The sequence below is a fragment of the Sphaeramia orbicularis genome, chromosome 13, assembly GCF_902148855.1.
Source record: "Sphaeramia orbicularis chromosome 13, fSphaOr1.1, whole genome shotgun sequence".
Classification (NCBI taxonomy): domain Eukaryota; kingdom Metazoa; phylum Chordata; class Actinopteri; order Kurtiformes; family Apogonidae; genus Sphaeramia; species Sphaeramia orbicularis.
This window is the reverse complement of record NC_043969.1, coordinates 43,686,520-43,710,250: the sequence shown is the minus strand read 5'-3', so window position 1 is coordinate 43,710,250 and position 23,731 is coordinate 43,686,520. Positions and strand designations below refer to the sequence as shown.

General features: G+C 36.9%; 1 protein-coding gene across 5 annotated transcripts in view; it reads right to left on the bottom strand.

Moving 5' to 3' along the window:
• Positions 1–23,731, bottom strand: part of LOC115431029 (amyloid-like protein 2) — a 123,897-nt gene that overhangs the window by 37,185 nt on the left and 62,981 nt on the right. For all 5 annotated transcript variants that reach the window (XR_003937047.1, XR_003937046.1, XM_030151264.1 and 2 more), the window contains exons 3-4: positions 18,846–18,975; positions 3,960–4,072 (exon numbers count right to left, since the gene is read on the bottom strand). Coding sequence is in view for 3 of the 5 variants with exons in the window: in XM_030151264.1 (XP_030007124.1) it covers positions 3,960–4,072; positions 18,846–18,975 (243 nt within the window). In the remaining 2 variants the exon portion in view is untranslated. The remainder of the gene's footprint in view (positions 1–3,959; positions 4,073–18,845; positions 18,976–23,731) is intronic.

The window sequence follows — 23,731 nt, the reverse complement described above, 5'->3', positions numbered from 1 at the left end:
TTTTTATTATTTTTATTTATTTATTTTTATTACTGTTCAGTTCCCAAAAAAAAAGGAGGGATAAGAAAACAAGAAGTGAAGGCACAGGAGATATACACAGGACAAGAAATGTACACATAGATATATACAAAACAATGTTTTAAAATGTTATATGTGCACGTGGATGTGGAAGTAAATCATGTAAACTGTTCATTGCAAAATCAAATAAAAAATGTAATAAAAAAAAAACAAAAAACAAAACTCAAATTTGGCTTCCACATCAGAAAATAGTCTGGATACTTTATGTTTATATTTGATGTTTCTTAATGAGTAATCTGTGCTTTTTCCTTCATAACCATGAAAGTAGAAAAAGAAGTCAATATGACTTTTTCACTAAGTCATGCAGCCTTCCTTTCCTGATTAAACATTTAATAGTTTGGTCTAAAAACTGTAAGAAAAATGGTGAAAAAGTGTTCCAAAACCAAATATGACATCCTTAAATGTCATATTTGAAAAAAAAAAAACAGGAGAGATTCACATCTAAGAAGCTGGAATAAGAGAAATTAGACTTAAAAATACTCAAACCCAATTAGTTGTCAATTAATTTAATAGTTGATTAATCAGTGAAGCTCTAACTTGTACTTGTTTAAAGATACTGACAATGAAAGACTTTATATCAGTTCTGTTTTAAATAATGCAGATGTGTTTGTTTCCTTGGCACAAGAGCCTAATCCAGTTACAATGAAAACCACATAAATAAAATCAGTTAACTATTAAAAACCTCAAACTGTTTTACTAAATCTAACTGTAAATCTAACCTTTCCTGAATGATTTGTGTTATAGTGTGATAAATGACGCTGGCTCTAAATCATTGTTTTTATGTTGATTTAATGATGTATCATGTTGAAAATGTCACTTTTTCCATCAGTTTTCTCTGTTCTCATATAATAACCTTTGAATTTACTCTGAACTTCTATGAACATTACATAATCAGTCAATTAAATGGACAAAAATAACTGAAAAATGTAAAATACAGATGATAATATTATAATAAGAATGGTGATAAATTAATTAGGAAAGGTTAGATGTTGACAAAAATTCATTGGGAAGTCACTGTAAAACTAGTTCTAGATCTTTACGGGTTAATTCCAAGTATCTAAAACAGTTTTACTTTACTTTGGTAACACTGGTAACTCCGAACAGCATTTGTTCACATCTTAAACATTAAAGTTTTATGCTATGTCAGCGTTCATTTTGCCGTATTTTATCAGCTCTGTCTGGTCTGTTTTTATTAACAGTACTTATCTAAGCCTGTCAGATCCCAGTTTTCAAATTTAAGCATAATTTTTTTTTTTCTTTTCGCAAAAGATACTAGCTCTCCTGACACATTCTGACTAGAATGATTAATACTGGACCAACTTCCAAAAAGTAAAGTACTCCCTTAACAGATTTCTCAGCTCTGGAGCTAAAGAGGATGAGTTTGAATCATTTTTCCTCTGTTAAGATTTATAAGCGTGAACTTTAGGTCACTCTTGCCTCTGGACGTCTCACTATCTAAGGCTGCAGATACAAACATACATGTCGGGGACGAGCAGGAGGCAACAGGAGCTGAGGGTTGATACGGACCCCGGGGGCTGGCTCAGTAGCTGCCCGCGGGGATTAGCTGCATTACAGCAACAACACTAATCTGATTAGGAGCTGAAATGTGTGGACTCCAGTCAGCCTGTGATCAGAGGACCTCGGAGACTCTCGCAGACAGGTGGAAACAAATTTAGAGAAAAGACCGGAGAGTAATGCAGTCAGCAGGAAGAGAATTAAAGTTTTGGTTGCATTTCTAAAAGTTAGGTTGAAGTTTTAAGCAGGGTTCCTACAGGTTAAATTTAAGACCTTTTTAAGACTACTTAGAACAGAATTTAATGCCTATTTCACAGCCACACTGGCAAAAATTTGTGACTCGTTGAATTTAAGAAAGTGTATTTATTTTCTCCAACGCCTCGATTCCCACCGTTACGAGTCATTTCTCACCAGGGGCTGCAAAGTTAGCAATAATTGGTTCCGAATTTCAATATAAATTGTCAGGTTGGAAAGGATGGAAGTGAGTCGACTAACAGTACTTTCTTTATAACTTGGACATTTAACAGACACATTTAAACACAATACAGAAAACAAGTTTATGGCAACATAACTTAAGACCTGCCATATCAAATTTAACACCTTTTAAAGACTTTTTTAAGGTATTAAATGCATATTTGTAGATTCAAGACTTTTAAAGGAGTGATATTTTGCTTGTCTTTAAATAGTATTATGCATTTTCAAACATTTTTTGCTCTATATAAACTGTAAATGCTCCACTTGGGTCTGAATTCTTCATTAATTCAACTCCACAGGTCCATCTTCAACCCTATTTCTGAGGAATGACACCAGGAAGGTCATTTTGAGCGCTGGCCCTTTAAATGCAAATGAGCCACTGTGAGGTTGCTGACCGTGCTTTCTGTCCCGTTCAACCAATTGTGTTTATTAATACAAGCAACAACTGAACATTTTCGCAATCGGCTCGAAGTTTGGACATATTTTCAGTTTTTACTACAACCACTGCTACTGATAAACAATTGTGTTGTACTCTAAGAAATGTTCGTCGGAAGTGTTGACCTTATATGTGCAAGTGTCGTGAGGTAACTAGTTATAAAACGTAACAAATTAAGCAGGAACTAAACAGGTTGCAGAAATCCACTTGATTTTTGACAAAATGAATATAAAGATAGTTTTGCTGCACCTGGAGGGTTCCAATGGAAACTTTATGAACTATTAGGGTCCAAATACACAAATAAATGAACCAAAGACTAATAAATGTGAGTTTAGCAAAATATGACCCCTTTAACCCTTTATCAGTCAAGTGACTATTTTTGGTAATTTCCTCAGACATTAAATATAGGGCCAATCCCATGCCACTGTGAGGTCCAGAACCATGTTGGTTTTTATAACATTATACAGTCATTCAGACAGATTTTATAGACATTTTGAAGCTGTCAGTAGTGAATATGAGTGATTTTTGTCAGTTTATAACAATATAACGAGTCATACGCATTGTTAATAAGGCTGGTTACTATGAACATACTAATGAATTGTTTATGAAGTCCCATATTATGAAATTTGATGATTTGGTTTACTATAAAATAATGTAAATAATGTATAAAGCAAAATTAAAGTTACTCCCCATCTGTATACAAAGGTTCTTCTCAACATACAAGTCTAAATATGATTTGCGAGATGTTTGTAAATTTGTTGTACAAAAAGCTAGAAAAGAGACTAAAAGAAGATGTATATCTGTTGTTAGAGTTAAGCTATGGAATGAGGCCAGCATGGATTTAAGAATGTATAGCTCAATTTTGATATTTAAAAAAATGGCACGTAAGGCAATTTTTGAAGGATACAATTGTTAAGAGATCTAATAAGTAATAAGTAAAGAATTTATTTTTGACTCTACATTAAATTGCCATTAATTTGGTTGGTTATGTTTTCTACTTTTCTGGTTTAGTTTCACTTTTTTATGTTTTTGCTTGTTTGTTTGGTTGTATGAATTGTTGTTTTTTTCTTTTTCCTATATTGAATGCTGGGTAGCCAAACTTGTTATGTAGGACAGGCATTAATATAAGCATTCTGCTTCTGCCTGGGCCTTTTTAGTCACTAACCTGTTGGTGATGTTTGTAGTGTTGACACTAGTTGTATTATGTGATGACTGAATAAAGAATTTCATCATCATATAGCAGTTGTTTTATTGCATGTGTTTACTTTTTAGCAAGTGCTGCTCAGATGTTTTATGGCAAGAGGGGGGAAATGATGATGTCCAATAACACACTAAGGTTAAACGTTTGAAACTCAGAGTATTTCAATGAGAAAGACTTTCTAAGACCTTAGGGGAACCCTGTTGAAGGCTTTACTCAAGGCCCACTGTTGTGTCGTCTGCAGGGTTGTTTTCTTACCTCTTTGGCGACTCCGTGCCACTGCTGATGGCTCACACACATGTCCATACGCTCTTTGTGGAAGAACTTGCACTTCTCTGGAACCAGAAGCACGTCGCTCACAAACTCACCCACTGCAAAAGAAACCCACATCAGACATACTTTTAATCACACCACCAATATGTCCAGCTTTTAAAAACACAATCAGACACAATAAATTACCTACAGGAACTAAACAAACGGAACACTAGATGAGATGAGTCAAAAAAAAAGGGGCCATGATTCAATAATTCATTGCTGCCTAGTCCTTTTCTTTGGTCTGTTTCATTACAGGGCTATAACAGAAATAGAGTTTGACACTTGACCATCTGTCCGTGCACCTGAAGCTGAAGCGGCCCTCGACCACAGCCTCATCTGTAATCCTGCCATCAAAGTGGGCAGCTGAGAAAATGAGGTTCCACACTAGACAGAGCTACTGTTCAGTCCTTATTGAGGAAAACAATGTGGTGACACTAAGAATCACTCAAAACAAGCTTTCATGAACCACATCTGTAAAATATGTTGTTTTACTGTGAAATATGGTGTGAGATCTATTCAGATTCTTTCTGCTAGCAGTATATTGAGCCTCCCAAAGGCATTATAAGTTGGCAGCCATGCAAATATGGACAAATTTATCAGTTCAGTAGCTGAAATTGCAAGGAATTTAACATAACATATTGTAAAATAGCATTATCTTTGTGAGTTTCAAAAATATATGTACAAAGATGATGCCATGTTTGACAATACAAACTGTCCTGAAAACTGAGTTGATTTGTGGTTTTACTGTGGTTGGTTTCTGTCTAAGCTAAGCTAAGCTAACAGGGCTGTAATGTGAAGATTATATAACATAGTGTTATTTTTTGAACCGACTGCCAAAGTACACGTCTATGATTTTCAGTTGAGGTAGACCGACTTATATATCGGCCAACCAATATATTGGTATACGTGTACTTCAGCAGTCGGTCCAAAAAATAACACTGTCTTATAATCTTCACATTATAGCTCTGTTAGCTTAGCTTAGACAGAAAACAACCAAAGTCAAACCACAAATCAAGTCAGTTTTCAGTACAGTTTGTGTTGTCAAACATGGCATCATCTTTGTACAGATATCAGCTGATATATTAGGCCGATATATTGATTTTTTTTTTTTTATCGACCATTGGCCTAAATTTTGTTTTTTTAAAGCTGATATTTGATCAGTAGTAAAAATGCTATAAGATATTTGATCAGGAACCTGTGTGGGTAGCACTTGAAGTTCAGTAATGTAAATGTTAAAAGAGTACTATGTGTATGTGTATTAATAATTTCATTTATGTTGCTGCACAAAAATCATAATTATCTGAGTGTTTCAATTGTGTTTTACAGTCAATGTGGTTTTTAAAAAAACTAAAACGGTCTTAAAAATTGGCTGTGGATATTGGCCATTGGCTGACCAAATTTTTAAAAATCAGCATTGGCCTTAGAAAAACCCACATTGGTTGACTTCCACTTTTTAGCTTGAAGAAGAAAATGTGATCATACCATACAGATGTGCGTAAATAATGAGCTTTATATTTTATTCAGTCCCTGAAGATGTAGCAGTAGTTTGTTGGAATATCCATACTAGACAGAACCCCTTTAAATGGGATAGTACCAGCTGATTTTGACCTCAGGTAGAAATATCAGAAACAGATGGAAATCCAAGTGAATACAAAGGAGGAGGATGGAATGAATAAAAGGCTCAAGGCGAAGTCCAGTGTGTGATCGGAGCAGCAGAGGAATGGGCGGGCTAAAATCACACAAATGACGGACTGGAAGTTTCACGGCGAGGGCTGGGAGCCGTCCTGAAACCACTCATTTAGTGGTTTGACACAACCTCGGCCTGAAGCAGAGCGCTTTACATGAGCCCGGCGAGGCAGGCAGGCACAGGGGGAAAAGTAGTGTTTTGGAAAATGAGAGGGTAGGATAGGAAGAGGAGAGAGCTGGAAATAGCAGAGAACTCAGCAGCTGCTCCTGATCTCCACCCAGGAGGTCCAGAAACACCCCCTCAGCCCTGCAGACCCCCACGGCCCTGCTTCTCTGCTCCATGGCCACGGCAACAGGGAGGAGCTAAGGCCTTTCCTCAGGTACAGCACCTGGATATGGGTTAATGTGTCTGCTCGGAACTAATTAGTAGGTTGTTTTGCTACTTAAATATGTGTTTTTATTTTGTTTGTTTTTTTTGCTTTAATGATAGAAGACACCAGGGATCTGTTGACGCAAACATAAAGCTGAAAATAACTGCACACAGTGTCAGGTTTTATCTTTGTGTTTTTATACAAAAGCAGAAATACCTGCAAACAATAAATAAATTATAGATGACTAATCATACATTTTAATATTCCTTATATTCTCTGATTCCAGCCTCTTAAATATGAGGATTTGCTTCTGTTTGACTGTTTAGTTTTGACATTTTCATTAGTTCTGCTTTTTAAAACTGTATGAAATTAATATTTTTTTAATTTGGCAGTTAATTACAACTAATATTTTTTCACTACTACTTTTAGCTTCAGCCTTTCATTAAGTATAGTAACCTTCAAATGTAGTTCTTCTTTATTCATTTTTGTTAATGCACTATTGTTTGCTGTTGTTTTTATTTCTATTTCAGTTCTTAAAAATGATTTAATCATGGTTAGTTTTAGTTTTTGCCTCAGCTTTTGTTAACCTTTTTAAGTAGTTTCATTTATAAAGTAGTTTTAATTGAGGTTTTATTCACTTTTATTGTTTGAGGTTTCCAGATATTATGAAGGAAGCGCTGATTAACAGAAGCTGAAAAAACTCGGATGAAATAATAACATACCATTAACTATTAAAGAAAGCAAAGCTGATTTCATCATTCTTTCTATGTAGAGTAGATTTCGTATTTTAACACAGTTAACAAAATCATTCTTTGACTGCAAATTTTAGGTTTAACCTTAAAAAATTTTTTCAACTGTAACAAAAGATTTTCCTTGTAACTATTTTCTCTTTATCCCCCCTCTCTATCTTTGCATTACCATTGCCAAACAAAGCAAATAAAGCACTTACAAAATGCACAAAAATGGGAGTTTTGTCATTTTACAAATAGAACCCATCTTAATACATTTATCTGAATAAAATATGCTGTTAACATGTCTTAGATAACTCAGTAAACACTAATGTTTGACAAAATATTAGTATCTGCAGAGGTTGCTGATGGATAATACCAGGCTTCTAAAGCGGCAGTGCTGACTTTGGTGGGAAAATAACAGCTAAAACGACAAAAATGACACCCATCTACATCTATTAAGTTCCGCATTTTTTGATTAATTGCTTTGAGTTGGAGTTAAGTGATTCAGATTGTATTAGTTTTGACTTTATCTGGTTTACAAGAGTGGTAGTTCATCTCAGACATCCATAATGCATTTTCATTGTCAGGGATGCCTTGATTAACAGGCACGGTCAGGGCTTTTCCTGTTCTAAATGATCATTACTGTATCGGCCTTTAAAGATCCCCTGTCAGTCGACCTCTAGTTGATCTTCAGTCTGTGCTTCTCTTTCCATTGAGTGGAAGAGAGTTGCTGACAGAGGAGGGAGAGGCTCCGTTAAAGACATCATCCTGACTCCATATCCTGCACGCCAACCGCTAACTGATTCATCCACTCACACACTCCCTCCTCATTTCATCTCTTTGTGTCTGCCTCAGTCGCTGCAGGTTTCGGTGCTGAGGTGGAATGGGCTCCGAGCAGACGCTGTACGCAGTCACACTGCAGTGGGTGATGGATGGCGGTGTTTGGAGAGCAGCTGTGCTTCGCAAGCACTCTGCTCCATGTGCTTCTGAATGTGTGTTTGAGAGTATATACTCGTCTTTTTTCTGTGACCCGCTCTCCACCTACTCTATTCACCTGCCTTTCCTTTAACCTTTCGTCTATCAGACAGCCTCTCATACACTCTCCAGACTTGCTGCAGTACAGCTGTGGGGAGTGTGACGGTAAGAATACACTCTGTACCAACGATAGCTTCAGCGCTGGGAGGCAGCAAATTTAATTAAGCGCCACTTAAGATCTGCTGCTCATTGTCTTTCAAGGGCTTTCCAAAGGAAGTCAGCTGTAATAGAATTTAGTGTAGTCAACATTATACCTAAAAATACAAACATGTGTAGCTCCTGTAATTATTCTATCAGTTGTACATCTGACCTCTGTATGTTGGTGACCTTTCGTTTACATGTACCCGGTAAAAACACAGCCAATTATTGTACAGTTTCAGGTAATTAGCGTAGTTAAATAAAAATGTAAATAACAAACAACAAAGGTATTCTGACTAAAGATTCCTTGGTGTCCTCTTAGGAAGCTCAGAGTCTGATCTGTTTTAATGGAGTCCTACGGGACAAGTGGCTCAGTTCACTGAATAAATAAGTACTTAGTGAAAACAACAATCAGATAATCTCTCTATGATGATTTTTAACATCATATCCATAGACTGACCTGTTACAAAGCAACCTGAAAAGATCTAACATAAACCGAAATGATAATTTTGTGAGACAAGTGACAGCTTTAGGTGTTGTGAAAGCCGAGGCGTCTTTACGACAGCTCATGAAACCAACACAGACATTTTCATGGACACAGTTATGACATCCACTCTGCTGGACCGCAGGACTAAATGTTAATATTATGAGTATATTCAACAATGGCAGAACTCTGATACGATTGGCTCACAGTGACACATGTGACCTAAAGTAAGGTTAATTAGCTGTTATGTTTTCATCAGAGGTGAAATGGCCAACAATGGACTCTCATTCATCTCTGCTTATTTGTTTTTTTGTTGTATTTCAGCCAACTCTGCTGTATGTAAAGTGTCTTTGAGTACCACGAAAAGTGCTAGACAAATAAAATGTGTTATTCATTCATTCATTCATTTTCTGAACCCGCTTTATCCTCACTAGGGTCACGGGGGTCGCTTGGAGCCTATCCCAGCTACATAGGGGCGAAGGCGGGGTACACCCTGGACAAGTCGCCAGTTCATCGCAGGGCTGACATATAGAGACAAACAATCACTCTCACATTCACACCTATGGGCAATTTTAGATTAACCAATTAACCTATTAGTGCATGTCTTTGGATGGTGGGAGGAAGCCGGAGTACCCGGAGAGAACCCACGCAGACACAGGGAGAACATGCAAACTCCACACAGAAAGGTCCCACCCCCTGTCGACTGGTGTTGGAATCGAACCCAGGACCTTCTTGCTGTGAGGCACGAGTGCTAACCACTGCACCACCGTGTCGCCCAAAAATGTGTTATTATTATTATTATATTTAATTCAACAATACACTAACAACTATTGGTAAATAGGTCAGTGTTACCAAATGTACAATCATTTTCATATTGAGCCGCAATGAGTGAACGATTAGTTAATAACAATCAAATTGACTGTACATTTTAAGTGGTGTCTTGTTTCTTTCCTCCTCTGCACCAGTAAACTGAATATCTTGGGAGTTATGAACCAAGCAAGACATTTGAGGACGCCGTGTTATATTTTGAGAAATGCCTCTTCACTATTTTCTTACATTTTATAGATAATGCAATTAATTGAGAAAATAACCAACAGATTAAACAGTGAAAAGTAACTGTTACATGCAGACTTAATGATTATAATCAATGATACCAAACTTACTGTAATTCAGTCACTTTGAGACAGTATTGGTAGTTACAATCAGTTTATACGCCATTTCAGTATAATTAATTTCCTGACATAGCTCCTCACATGACGTCTTTCTAATCAGTCAGGCTTGTAATGATGACGAAAATAAGTCTCTGAGACAGTCTTTAAAAACTCTTTATAAAGCAGAAATTTGAGGTATTAGATATTGAATGCAGCAGTAGATATTTTCCCATGGCAAGTCTTTTGGTTATGTATTATTTTCCTGAATATTAGATCATTTAAGCCTCTCTTTTGCATTCAGAAATACTGATTACACATGAACTCATGTTATAGTAGTAGTTCTCCAAGGTTTATTTGATAATAGTGGCAGTTTTTCCACAGTATTTCAGGTGTAGCTTCTCTGTATTTACCTATGCTGATCCAACAACAGACTATAATTCACCGTACATATATTGGGTAAAGATTTACTCGGGGACTGTAAAAGATAGGATTACACTGATTTTCAGCTACATGGTGATATAAATTACCTGTTTTCTGGAGTCGCTCTATGGTTCTCTATTAATGTTCAAAAGGTGTTTTCCTTCAGTTGTTGTATAAAGACTATTTTACTGCAGGCAGCAGCTAATCCTTAACCAAGGTTGTATTAAATACCTAAGCTTAGCTTTACCTTTAGCCAACCTTTCATATGAGTCAGGACTCTGTCACAGTTGGATTATCAACAGCCCTGCATTACAAAGTTCATGTTACCTTAAATCACAGGTGTGGTGTCTGAAACATGCATGAGTTGGTTTCTGTTATCAACTGATACACAATAACTTGGATGATATCAGAGTTTGTCACTGTGTTAAATAAACAGACTCAGCCAAGACGAAAGGGCGAAGAATGTCACGTCCACTAATGTTACACCTTCCACTTCCCAGCGTATCCTTAAAATATCTTAGAAAGTAAAGGTCTTTTTTTTTGTCTTCTTTTAACTTTATTTCACTACAAATATGGTTAAACATACATAACACAAAAGAGCAGGATCAGGGAGTCACAACTTACATAGGAAAAATAATAAAAAATGAGTGAAAGTAAAAGCCTTTAAGTGAGAAAGTACAAATTCCCTATATGTGATCTGGGTCCTACAAGATTTCAGAGCCTGTTAATGTTCGTACAAGTTAATCATTGTAAATGTACATATGCATTTGAAGTTATGCTGTTAAAATGAAAACAGGATGTAGCAAGTTTTGTCTGCTATCATCTCCTTTATTAATCACATACAAACCTGCTTCTCTGTTTGTTAACACTGAGCATACCTCTAAGTTATAATCCAAATATTTTACATAAAAAAAAGCTATATATTGCTTATTTATTTCAAAATGTTTATTTGAAATGTTGAAAATCTCCATAATTTTCTATTATCCTTTATTAGCTTAATCATGCAGGCATTAGCACACTAATTGCTAGCATTAGCATATTAGCATGGTATACTATCAAAAATCTGTCAGACTGTACAGACTTAAGTGCATGTTTAATTTTAGTAGGGCATCATTTTGTGCACAATTGGTGCTGTTCTATACTTTTATTTCCATTCTCACTCTGTTCTTTGGTATATGGCAATAAAGTTCATCTAACACAAGGAGTAATATTCTTATGGAAAAAGTCACAAGAGGCAGTGAGGGAAGAATAATATCAGCTAAAGATAAGCCGTCTCACAACTGAATAAACACAACTACACTAAAATTAAGTACTGAACTCTATACTTAATTTAAGCAGAAGTATGTCAAACCTCTACTTGAGTGTTTACATAATATACTATTTTATATTATCCGTTATTTTCAGAAGGAATATCATAGTTTCCATTCCACTCCATTACATTTATAGTTAATTTTATCTCATACATATGTACTGTATACTATTGAGTGGACTGTATATAATGGTTCTGAATCATACATTTGAGTAAAAAATCTAAAATTGGCTGCCACATTAAAATGCTCTTAGTGACAAAAACAGAATAAAATTATATTCTATAATAATATAACCGTGTTAAAGGAGCCACTCTACATAAATAGTATTTTTACTGTTACTACTTACAACTACATATTCAGAAAACTTCTATTCCTTTACCTCGAGGTTCAGCATGTAAAAAACAACAACGTAACCCGGACCTTTCACATAAATGAACATCTTATGTGATTCTCTTTAAAATGGAAACCACTCTTTGTTTTATGCACATGTAATTAAACATTTAACACTTTAGCGAGACTAAATAAATGCATTTATTTGACTAACTGGGACTGCCTGGTGTAAAAAACAACCACTTACAAATCTGTATTTACCCCTAAAATGCTTCTCTTTCCATAGATTCCTCTCTTTATCTGAAAGCTGCTACAGTGTATGCCGCCCCAGGAAAATTTTACCCATAATTTAATCATTGTGTAAGAGATGAGCTGAGCACTAACCACACCCCAGTCACACATCTGCTGTGGACTGTTTTCACCACTCGAGCCACAATAATAAAAAGTCTCTAAAATAATCCTCTGCTGTTTGACAAAGACATCATGCTGCATGGATTAGAGTGCTATGGAACAAAAATCACATTCATTTGCAAAAGCCTTTGTTTGGGGACGGGAAGCACGAAGGGATTGTGGTTCCACAGCTGAGATACTGTACAACCCATCTCACTCCTTCTTCCACTGAGCTCCTTCCTGAGTACTTGCATTATTCATATAAACCTATTAGCTTGACATGGCTGCTGGTCTGGTTCTTTTAATCATCTCCCAATTCCTTTTGGCCTGTTTAGTTTGCTTTTTGATTCTGATATAATTAATGTACTACACGGTGATGTATATTAGCAGAAGCTCTGATGTCCATTTCCACGCCATGCACACTACAAATAATGAATAATTCAAAAACACGTTCATCATTGGACTTGATATGATGGGAAAACCTGACAAATTATGGACTGGAGAGGTGAGGTGGCACAGGCTCGCAGCGGCTTGTAGCATATGATCAGAGCCCTCCAATTAAGCCCCTTACATGCTCCATTACATAATTAAGCAGAAACCCTCTCAATAACATCCTTCTTGCCAACACCTTATGTTTATCTCTCCTTCTCCATCTGTCTCCTCTGTTGTTCTCTCCTCTCAGACTCCTCATTTGCAACCCAGCAGAGCAGCAGAGGAGGCCTTTGTAATGTGAAGGAGCATGAGTGCGCAGACCTTTAACAATGATGACAAAAATGTGCAAGAACAAGCAACAAAGCCATTTAATTATTCTGGAAGAAGAGGTAATGGATTGTTTTAATTAAATGGCGGTTGTTGCTGAATCATAAAGAAAGGTCTTGGGTCGGCTGTAATGGATGGAGGCCGGAGGCAGTCAGCTGACACAGGGGAGTAGCTAGTTTCATGTAAATAGTGCTGAGTTTTATAGTGGGGAAAAGGTATCATGATAAGAAAAAATGTTATATCAGTTGTAAGGTTGAGCTGCTAAAACTTCATTAAGTACTTTGATATGAAGCCAAACAGCATACTGAACCTGTATACTGTATTCCGCCGCTAGATATTACACTGCGACTCAGCAAACACTACTGAGTTGAATGTAATGAGACTGTCAAAGTCCATGAATGAGAGTGTAGCGACTCCATTCCACATAGTAACAGTTATGAAATTCTGCATTTCCAGGCCACAGACCAGTGTTTTTCAACCTTGGGGTCAGGACCCCTCGTGGGGTCGCCTGGAATTCAAATGGGATCACCTGAAATTTCTAGTAACTGGTAAAAAACAAAACAAAACAAAAAAACTTAATAATAAAAAATATATGGTGAATTGAGAGAGAAAATCACAATACATAAAAGACATGACAAACTGTGAAGCTGAAACTGAAGCACTGTGGTTCTGTTTATCTTTCAAATGTTCATTGTGGTCGCTTTAAGATGCTGCAGCTCTTTCATAATTTATAGTTTGAATTATTGTTTTTTCAGTATTAATTCACAGCCTTGTAAATCCAAGCTGGACTGACTGTACATATCCTGACCAAGGAAAATAAAATTCTCACTTTGTGCAGTAATCTACACCTGGCTTTTCTGCCTCCGTCCATAATAATATACATTATATAGACTAAATGTCATCTAAAATTAACATTTGTTTGCAACATAGTATAGCAAACTATTACATCATCAAAAACAAATTAATTTTAGCAAAAAAAAAACAAAAAAAAAAGTCTCTGTATTGAACATCTGGGGTCGCATGAAATTTGTGATGTTAAAATGGGGTCATGAGCCAAAAAAGGTTGGGAACCACTGCCATAGACTGTATGTGATTAAAAAAAGAATATGTAACTTGCTTTATTATACTCACACAGTACCTAGAATTAGCATTAGCGATTAGCATTAGCATATAGGTGATTGGGTAACAATGGGCTTTACGCACAGCCCCACTACTTTCTGAACTTAAGGCTGTTCCTTTATTTCCTGTCTTTTATTATTGGATCAACTGATTAATCCAGGTGTGTCTGCTACTTCCTCTTGTGACTACTGTGGTCAGACACACCTGGATTAATCAGTGTGTCCAACAATGAAAGACAGGAAATAAAGGAGCAGCCTGAAGTTCAGGAAGTAACGGGGCTGTGCATAGAGCTCATTCCAGAACTTGGTGGACAGAGGAACTGTGATGTCACTCACTGGCTTCTGAACAACTGTTTCAAAACTGGTACGACCCGGACAAGCCCCCAATTTTGTTATGACTGACTCACGCCGCAACAAAAAGAAAGGGAACGTTCACCTTACGCAAAATGGTGTGTGAATGTGGACGTCAGTAGTGTGGTGGTGCTTGGACGTAGTGTCAAATGTGTGGTGCGTGTCGGCAGCACGTAAAACTAAAGGCAAAGGCATTTGCTGGCAAGGTGGAGGACCACGTAGAATGGTATAGCAGCGCGCCGTGACGCTGGTCCAGTCAGCTTAAGACTGCCTCATACAGACACAAGACAAGATAATCTCAATTAAAAATCAGCCCTGCAACAAACACAAACGTACCACACAGAGCCTGCACACACAGACAGCAGAAACCAGTAGTAATTTGGCCATGTCCATGTTGGCATTTAGGTGCCAGAAGTGACCATATTTGGACATTTGGAACGACAGGAGCCTGAGGTCATATGTGAGCTGATGATAATTGCTAGTGCGCAGACTCTGTTAAATGGTGAACTTCATCACAGATTGCAAAACAAAGCCATTGTACAATGTTGAAAGTTGACCTAATTAATCAGAACTACAGTGGAGCCGTGTCAGGAAAAAAAGTGTTTCATTAAATAAACCAAATCTCTGAAAGTCAGACTAACAGGCGAGCGAGCTGTCATACAGACCTGTCAATCAAGCAGCATTAGGTTGTTTGGCTGGTTCTTAAGTGCAGGATGCTACAACAGAGTGTCTCAAAATAGTGTTTGTCGAGAAAGTGTTTTGGTTGAACACACGTGCATGAGGAAGAGCACTGCAGTATTAACATGACTAAATCCCAACAAAAGCCAATGCCACATAAAAATAGAAATGCTTGTCACTTTCTTTAATGTAGTTATCATTTGCCCAAAATTTTCTTGCTTTGGCATTTCTCACAGAGGCTGTAAAAGTGGCCAAATCTAAAGAGAAAATCTGATAAGAGCATTATTTCAAGTGTGATGCCATGAAACATGTTGACATTTGGGATGCTGGAGAGTAAAAACTTAAGAAGGAGCATTATTTATTTTTTAATTTTTTCTGTTTTACTTGTTCTTTATATAAATGTGACACGTGCCAGACAGTAAAATAGGAAACATTCTCAATCTAGACAGACTAAATCACCTAGTTTCAACAGGTTTATCCAGATAATTTTTGGTGTAAAATTATTAAAGAAAGAAAATATTATATAAAATATTCACATGTAAAAAGTTACTCTGATGAAATAATTATAACAGTTCTATTACATTCTTTATAATACTTGCACATTTAACTGTAAGTAACTAGTAATCTGTAACATAATACAGTTTCAAAGTATCTGTGTCAGCTGAATTGGAGACACCTCTAAAAAGTAAGATGTGAGCGCACTGTGAAGTTCCTCATCTGTATTCTTGTCTCAACCACTGAGTGGCCACTCCAGTTGTGGTGTTTGCTGTCCCATGAATTTCCCAAAAGCCTTCTCTCTGCTTTTGCCAAAAATGCTCTTGAATGCTAGCCCATTTCACAGTCCAGTGCAACTGCTAATGGCTTTTTCGTCCCGGAAAGCGGCACAACTCAATCAGCAAGAGGCTTTTTCGGACAGAGGAAGGGTGTTGGGAAGTGTTCGCAGTGCAGAGGAAGATGTTTTTCCTTCCTGACATGCTGGGCAAGTAGAGGAAGAGGAGTTGTTTCTGTTATTACAATCCTCAAAGGCAGCAGTGGGTTTGTGTACAGACACAGAGGCATGTGGCCTGCAAAAGTCTGAGTCTCTGACATTTAATAAAGCAGAATATAGCCTTGTTGCCACTACTGATTACTGTGATGCTGCAGGAGATGGAGGAGGGGGCGAGGTGTGGACGATGGTGCAGCAGCCGAGTGGAGGAATGGGGAGTAATAAAGCAGGCCTCCTCGCAGACCTCCCTCTCACTGACCCTGTGTGTCTGTGTGAGTTTATGGCCACTGTCTGAGGGGGAAATAAGATTGTGCTTTATTGCTCAACAAGCCTCCCCAGCAATAATAGCTTCTCCCTCTTAGCCATCCGTCCTGAGACACATTAGCTCTCATCCAGCCTGGATCTGCTCAATCTGCAGCTCAAGGCCAGGATTAGTCAACTGAATCAGACTCCAATATTACTCCGTGTCATCTCCTTCTCTGACTGAGATGTATTATAATCTCCTCTCTTTTGATGTTGAATGAAAAGCTAATGTAGATGAATGAGGACGGTAGGAAACACCTGGTATGAAGGTCAATTTACAGCCTTATAATTCTGCCTTTAACACCTGGTGCTAATGGCAACTTTTGACTTGGTTCAACTTGTGGATTGATTTGCTCTTCTACCTGCTGAGAGCCACCTTTTAACCACGTTATTATGTTAAAGTATAGGTCTATATTAGTACTGGGCAATAAGAGTTGTTGCTTTCTGAATATTGTGAAAAATGAGTCACAAACTTGAGATGCCGTCCTCTAGAGATCTGGAGATATGTTCATAGGTGAATCAAGAAAAAGAAGCAGGCTATCATTAGCTTCAATTACAGTGCTCTGAGTTGTAATTTTCAAAATACCTGGTCAGAGAATGTAGTTTTTTTCAGATGAGATGCAGTTTTGATTTCAAATGTATGGTTGATCAGAATAGAGCCTTGAAAATTTGCTCGGACGTCTTTAGAAATGCTGCTAATGGGCGCTGCTAGCAGGACCAAAAGTCCTTGGTTCAATATACACAGAATGCAATCAGTCCAAAAAAGAACCTGCAAAAAAGCCTACAGTTTTATTGACGTTACTTGTAGTGGCAAATTTTATTGTGGTGAAATAACTGCAAGCAATGTTACACATTAATGTTAACTTAGTAAACGGGACATGGAACCATTGTTAGGTGACCAAATGGAGGTGATAAACAAATTATGAGTAAATACAAGTAAATATTTCATGTACTATAAGTATACGAGTCAACAAAACAGGACATAGGCATAGGTAACACCTCTTTACTGGAGGAGGGATCTCTCTTCTATGACTCTTGCTGAGTTTTCCCTATTTTTCCTCCTTTAAAGTTGTTTTGGTTGAGTTTTTCCTCACTTGAACCAAGGGTCTAAGGATAGATGGTGTTGCACAATGTACAGATTGTAAAACCCTTTGAGCCAAATCTGTAGCTTTATGAAATATGGCTGTGTAAAAAAGTTGAAGTGAATTTCCATTTTTATATATTTCAATGTCAAAAAAAATACTGCTACACACAGGTTATGTTACATTATGTCATAGTACAATGAGAACTCCTTCATCTCCATCTCCTTCACAAACTCCTGCTACTTCAATTGCATACTCATACTGAAGCCTTATTTTTTTCTTCTTTGCAGATGAGATCCTGCTGTTGCACTGATTATTTGATAATACTAGTCATGAGGTTGGAGTTGATCTTGTTGGTCATGAAAGTCCCAACCTCTGACTTGAACATAGGCAAGTTCTACACAAAATGTTGGTGGAACTCTGGAAACACTTTTTATGACCCCAATGTGGTTCTTTGATCGAAACACCAATTACTGCCTCGGGATTAGGTAATGTTTCAAAATGGACATGAAATTAAGTAGACCGATGCCATAGTTCTTCAAATAGCTGTCTGGGGCCTTTATTTGCCAGCAACAGAAGGTACTAGAAGGCCTTCATTTCTCATTTCTGTGTTTAATAATTAGAAATAGTCCTATCTAGTGAGAAGCCTATTTTTTTCTGCAACTGGATTAAGATTTTAATACAAACTCAACTTTTCCTTGAGTGTCCAAAGAAAAGCCATGTAAATAAAGGAGTTTCGTCTATATATATATATATATATATATATATATATATATATATATATATATATATATATGTATATATACAATAATTGTATTGTTAAAGTGTTGCTTCCCTGTAATGCCTACAAGTTCCTACAAATGACAGATGGCTGTAATTTTCAGACACACACACCTGCAGTGACCGAAAATGGGCAATAACACTTCAGCTGAATGGTCTTTACAAATACAGTGTTAAAACAGCAGAATTACATTGCTGAATGTATTCAATTAAAGGAACAGAAGTGTACATAGTGCTGAACTGCAGGACTTTATTACACCATAAGTTTATCTGCTATCTGTATTTGAGAACCAGCCTTTATTTGTTCACGTCATTCTCAGTATCGACCTTGATCTGGTTTGTTATTGAGTTGAGGAAATATAGTGAGTGTTTTGTACCGAGGTCAAACTAACCTAAACATTACATCTGAGTGTAAGTATAAACTATGTACATAGACTGTGTAGGGATGTGAATGAAAGGAAATTGAGAGCCATACGAGAGAGGAGGGTGGGGTGTGTGTGATGGGAAAAGTTCATGTAATATTTTAGTTTTGTTTTGATTTTAATTTAATTTTTTTTTCTTTTCTCTTCTGATTTTCAAAAATCATCCCTATGTGGTGTGTCCGTAAGTTTATACATAAAACGCGCCTTATCTCACTGTAACGAACTGTAGATGTTTGCTAAACACCATAAACATCATCTCAGAGCTTCTGTTAATAAAAACAAATCTTTATTTAAAAAAAACTTACCTAAGCATTTGTAAGGCACCACAATATGGGCGTGGCCTTTGCACACCTTCTTCTCCTTCTTGCACCAGTTCTCAATGCGAATGGGCTGGTTGGCCTCCACCACATTTGTGATTTGGAGCTCGGGATACATCTGTTGGGAGAAGAAGCAGTGAGCGTACATGACATAATGAGAGAGGAGGGTTTTTTATGTATTTGTGTGTGTGGATGAGAGAGACGGTGCGAGAAGTGGAGCTTCAATGGGATCCTTTAATCCATGCTTTATACTCTCTCTTTATACTCTCTAGATGCCATCTGCTCATCCGTGAAAGAGCATGCAATTTACACTCTCCCCAAATGCCATCAAAATGTCATCAATAAATGCAACTGAAGCCGGTGAAGGAAGGCTGTTTGGAAATGTAGAACCCAGCCTTTTTTCCCTGGACAGCTGCGTTATAAACCATGACAGTAATACCAGCCGTCTTATGGGTTAGTAGATACTGTACGGGGAACAAGTAAATAAGAGCAAGGATATCTGTCAAGTAGAAAACATGGCCTTAATTGTGGAGACAGATGGAGGAAAATAGTCAGAGGGAATGAGTATGCTCCCACTTACACAGTCATTTAGTGAAAGTAACAAGACTCACTTCTTCCACCCTGATACCAGAACCTATCAACATATGGGTTTACTCCAGTCAGCATGTCCATCCATATTTATTTTTCATCTTCTATATTTCATCACAGCTATCATTCATCTGTTATGGAGATTATGGTAAATAAGTAGAAAAAATGTCTTAAATGTTTGTGTTAGAAACAGCTTTCATGCAGAATTGAAATGATGGTTTAAAATGATGGAAATGGATACTGAAGGAGACAGAGTTTGACATAATTTTATGTATAAATAGATATCCAGGATTTTTTTTTCTAAAGCTTTGGTTAGTGCCATCTAATGGTGGAGTTCAAAAGTCCAACAGACTGAATACCCATCGCCTCACCCTCCCCTAAAGCAGCCGCACTGAAAAACATACTGCACAGAAAACGGAGGTGATTTGTGGTTTTACTGTGGCTGTTTTCTGTCTAAAAACAGCTAAGCTAACAGAAATATAATGTAAACTATCAGCTGATGCAGCATGTGAAAATTATAAGAACCAGTGTTAGTTTGACCGACTGTCTCAATACATGTCTGAGTTTTAGTTTGAAGAAGAAAACTTGATGACACCATAATACAGATGTGTGTAAACAATGAGCTTTATACTTTATTCAGTGAGTGACACAGTCTGTGGATACATAGCATTGATTCGTTGGTGGTTTTGGTCCTAAGTGTCTTCCGGTAACAGACTGCTGGTGAGAGTTTGAAATATCAATAATAATAATAATAATAATAATAATAATAATAAAAATTGCATTGATGAAGCACTTTCCATTCAACAGAATCTCAAAGGGCTACAGAGAAAAGGAAAGTCCAACAATAAAAGAAATTAAATACTAAATATAAAAAAAGCATGATGGTGGGCCATAAAAAGCCTGTTTAAACAGAAATGTCTTCAGTTTCTTTCTGAATGAGTCCTGTGACTGTGGAGCTCTGAGGCAATCAAGAAAGGAGTTCCAGACACGGAGTCAGTACTACACAGAAACAGTATAAGAATAGAATCTTTATTTTGTCAGTAGTAGCTTGTCACACACGTAAACATGCACCGAAATTTGTCTTCTGCCTTTAACCTATTACTAGATTATGCATCAAACACACTGCACGCTAGGAGTGGGCTGGCCATGTCAGGCCAAACGGGGGGCTAAGTGCCTTGCTCAAGAGCACGTCAGTCAACAACTCTCCGCCAGTCCAGGGAATTGAACCGGCAACCCTTCGGTCACAAGCTGACTCTCCAGCCATCTCAGCCACAGCTACCATAACTTATAAACGAATGAATTGGCCACATTTCAGACTGGTCAACTGGTCAAAGGTCATTTCTAATCAACATAAAAACCAACTGATTCTAGTCTCAGATTATCATTTGGTGCATCTCTGACATATATAACCTTTACAGTGCTCCAATATTAACAGCAAAAACATTTGTTTTTTAAGATCCAGTTACAAGAATCAAACATAAATAAAATTCCTGTGTTGTAAATAGCACCTCCACCTTCATTTGTCCCTAAACAGGCTTTATTTACCTTCTTAACACCGACTCCTTTATACCTTACGTATGTTTTCTCATAATGTTTGCTGCTTTTGCTATTGTTCCTCTGTGTGTCTGATGTTGTATTTTCCTGTTGAACCTTGTAATAGGTGCCGTCTAGACCAGATCTCCCTTTACAAAAGAGGTTACTAACATCCGTGGGATTTAAAGATACAATAGACACAAATTAGAGGAAAAGCCCATATTGAAAGTACTCCCCCTCCGCCAACAGCTCTCTGCCATCTCTCTTCATTTCAAAGGAGCATCATAAATTGAACGGTGAAGCTTGTGAATCTACTTCTAATGCACCGTTGAAGGATTTATTTTTGTAATGTTTACGTACTCAGTCACACAGAGATTGGTGTTAAAAAGATGCAGCTGTTTATGTTACAGATATATGGTTGTAGTCTGACACTTTATCAATAAAAGTGAATTAATATTTATCTGATGGCTTGGATTATCTGGTGAAAATGTAGCACAGCAATATAGAAAACTGAGGCCAAATCACGACTGATGGCTGATGAGTCGCAAATGAATCTAATCACGCGCTGAGTTACGATTCTCTAGCAGGGCTACATGATTTAGTTAAAACGTCATGTTGTGATTTTTATGGGCAATATCAAAATTTGGAGCTCGGTCTAATTACTGTTTATTGAAGAAAATGCACATATAACAAATTAGAAATATCAAGTCAAACATACAAAAATGAGATCTTGGAAAACTGATTTTCACACAGTAATTCCATCTGCTCAATGTCACAAAATCCAAAACATCACCATACAATGACAGCTGTGTTGAGTTTTTTCCATCTCTGCAATTAGATCACCTTAAATCAGGGGTGTCAAACTCATTTTAGTTCAGGGGCCACATTAAGCCTAATTTGATCTGCAGTGGGCCGGACCAGTGAAATAATAGCATAATAATCTATAAATAATGTCAACTCCAAACTTTCCTCTACATTTTAGAGGGCAAAAAAAGTAAAATTATGTGATGAAAATGTTTACATCTACCAACTACCCTTTAAAATGTGAATAACATGAACAAACTGAAATTTTGTAAGAAAACTAAGTGCAATTTTAACAATATTATGTCTCAGTTTATTATTTACACATGTAAATTACAACTTACAGATCACAGTGGTTCAACAAATACATAAAACATTTAATAACAGGCAGAATTTTGGTAAACTTGGTCTTCAGACATTTCAAAATGTTCAAATTTGTTCAGGTTATTCATGTTTTTTAATATAAATACAGTAAAATGACATGAAAATGTTTACATTTACAAAGAGAACAATATGGAGTTGTGAGTATTTATAGGTTATTATGATAGTATTTTACTGATCCGACCCACTTGAGATTAAATTGGTCTGTATGTGCAACCCGAACTAAGATGATTAATATCTTCAGTGTAATTTTTGCATTTCACAAATTCAGCCCAGGGGCGAGACTGGACCCTTTGGCAGGCCGGATTTGGCCACCGGGACGCATGTTTGAGACCTCTGCCTTAAATCCTAGTATGGCAGCTTTTTGTGTTTATATAATTACACAAACAAACATCTGCAACTGGAATAAAAGTATCTAATTTTGACTAAATCAGGCCGATTACAGATCTGAAATCAAAATTTCTCCTGCACATCAGGAATTTGAGTATTGTGAACATGTAAAGGACTATATCCTACCGTATATATATCAGAGTCTTTCAGCTTTCAGTTTGGCTCTAAACTGCTCAAAATGTTTCATTCACTGTCTCTTGTTCTTGTGGTTGTGACAGTTTCCTGCTGTAAAACTAATATTAATCACAGTCATGTTTGGGTTAAAACCCCTCGATACCTGGTTTCTATTTCAGGAATATATAGATGAAACTGTTCACCATTTTCATCACTTACATCACCCAAACTGGAGAAAAAAAAATCAAGGTGCAAGTGGAGGCAATTAATTTTGAGTGACAGTCTGCAGCCCATCTGTTCATATACTTTTATCATGTTCTCAACTAGTTGATTATAATTTGATGCTCTGCTGTTGAAAAAAAAATTCACCACTTGCACAAATTAATCCCAGTCTGTTAATTTTAGATCTGAGTTTTGAGGAGAATCACCAATCACCAATGAGTTCTCCAAGCTTTGCATCACTTTGAATCGAACCACATTTTGGTTCAGGTATATAATTGCAGCGACAGATGGAGGAACATAACAGTCAGAGGGAATGTGGAAGCTACCTATTACACAGTCATTTAGGAAAAGTATCAAGAATCACTTTTTCCTCCCTGATATTGATCTTCTCCACATGTGGATTTACTCCGGTCAACATATCCATCCATATTTATCTCACACTGCTATCATTCAGCAGTTACTGAGATTATGGTTAAAATCTCAGTAACAGCTAAGATATTTTTGTTACAGGCAATGAAAGCATCTGAATTCTGATCAATTAGATCAGAGGTTTCAAACATGCATCCCAGGGAATAAATCTGGTCCACCAAAGGGTCCAGTCTGGCAAGGGAGATGAATTTGGGAAATGCAACAGTTACACTGAAGATATTAATCATTTTAGTTCAGGTTTCACATACAGACCAATTTAATCTCAAGTGGGTCAGATCAGTAAAATACTATCATAATAACCTATAAATACTCACAACTCCAAATTTTTCCCTTTGTAAATGTAAACATTTTCATGTCATTTTACTGTATTTACACTAAAAAATAAGATAAGATAAGATAAGATAAGATAAGGTAAG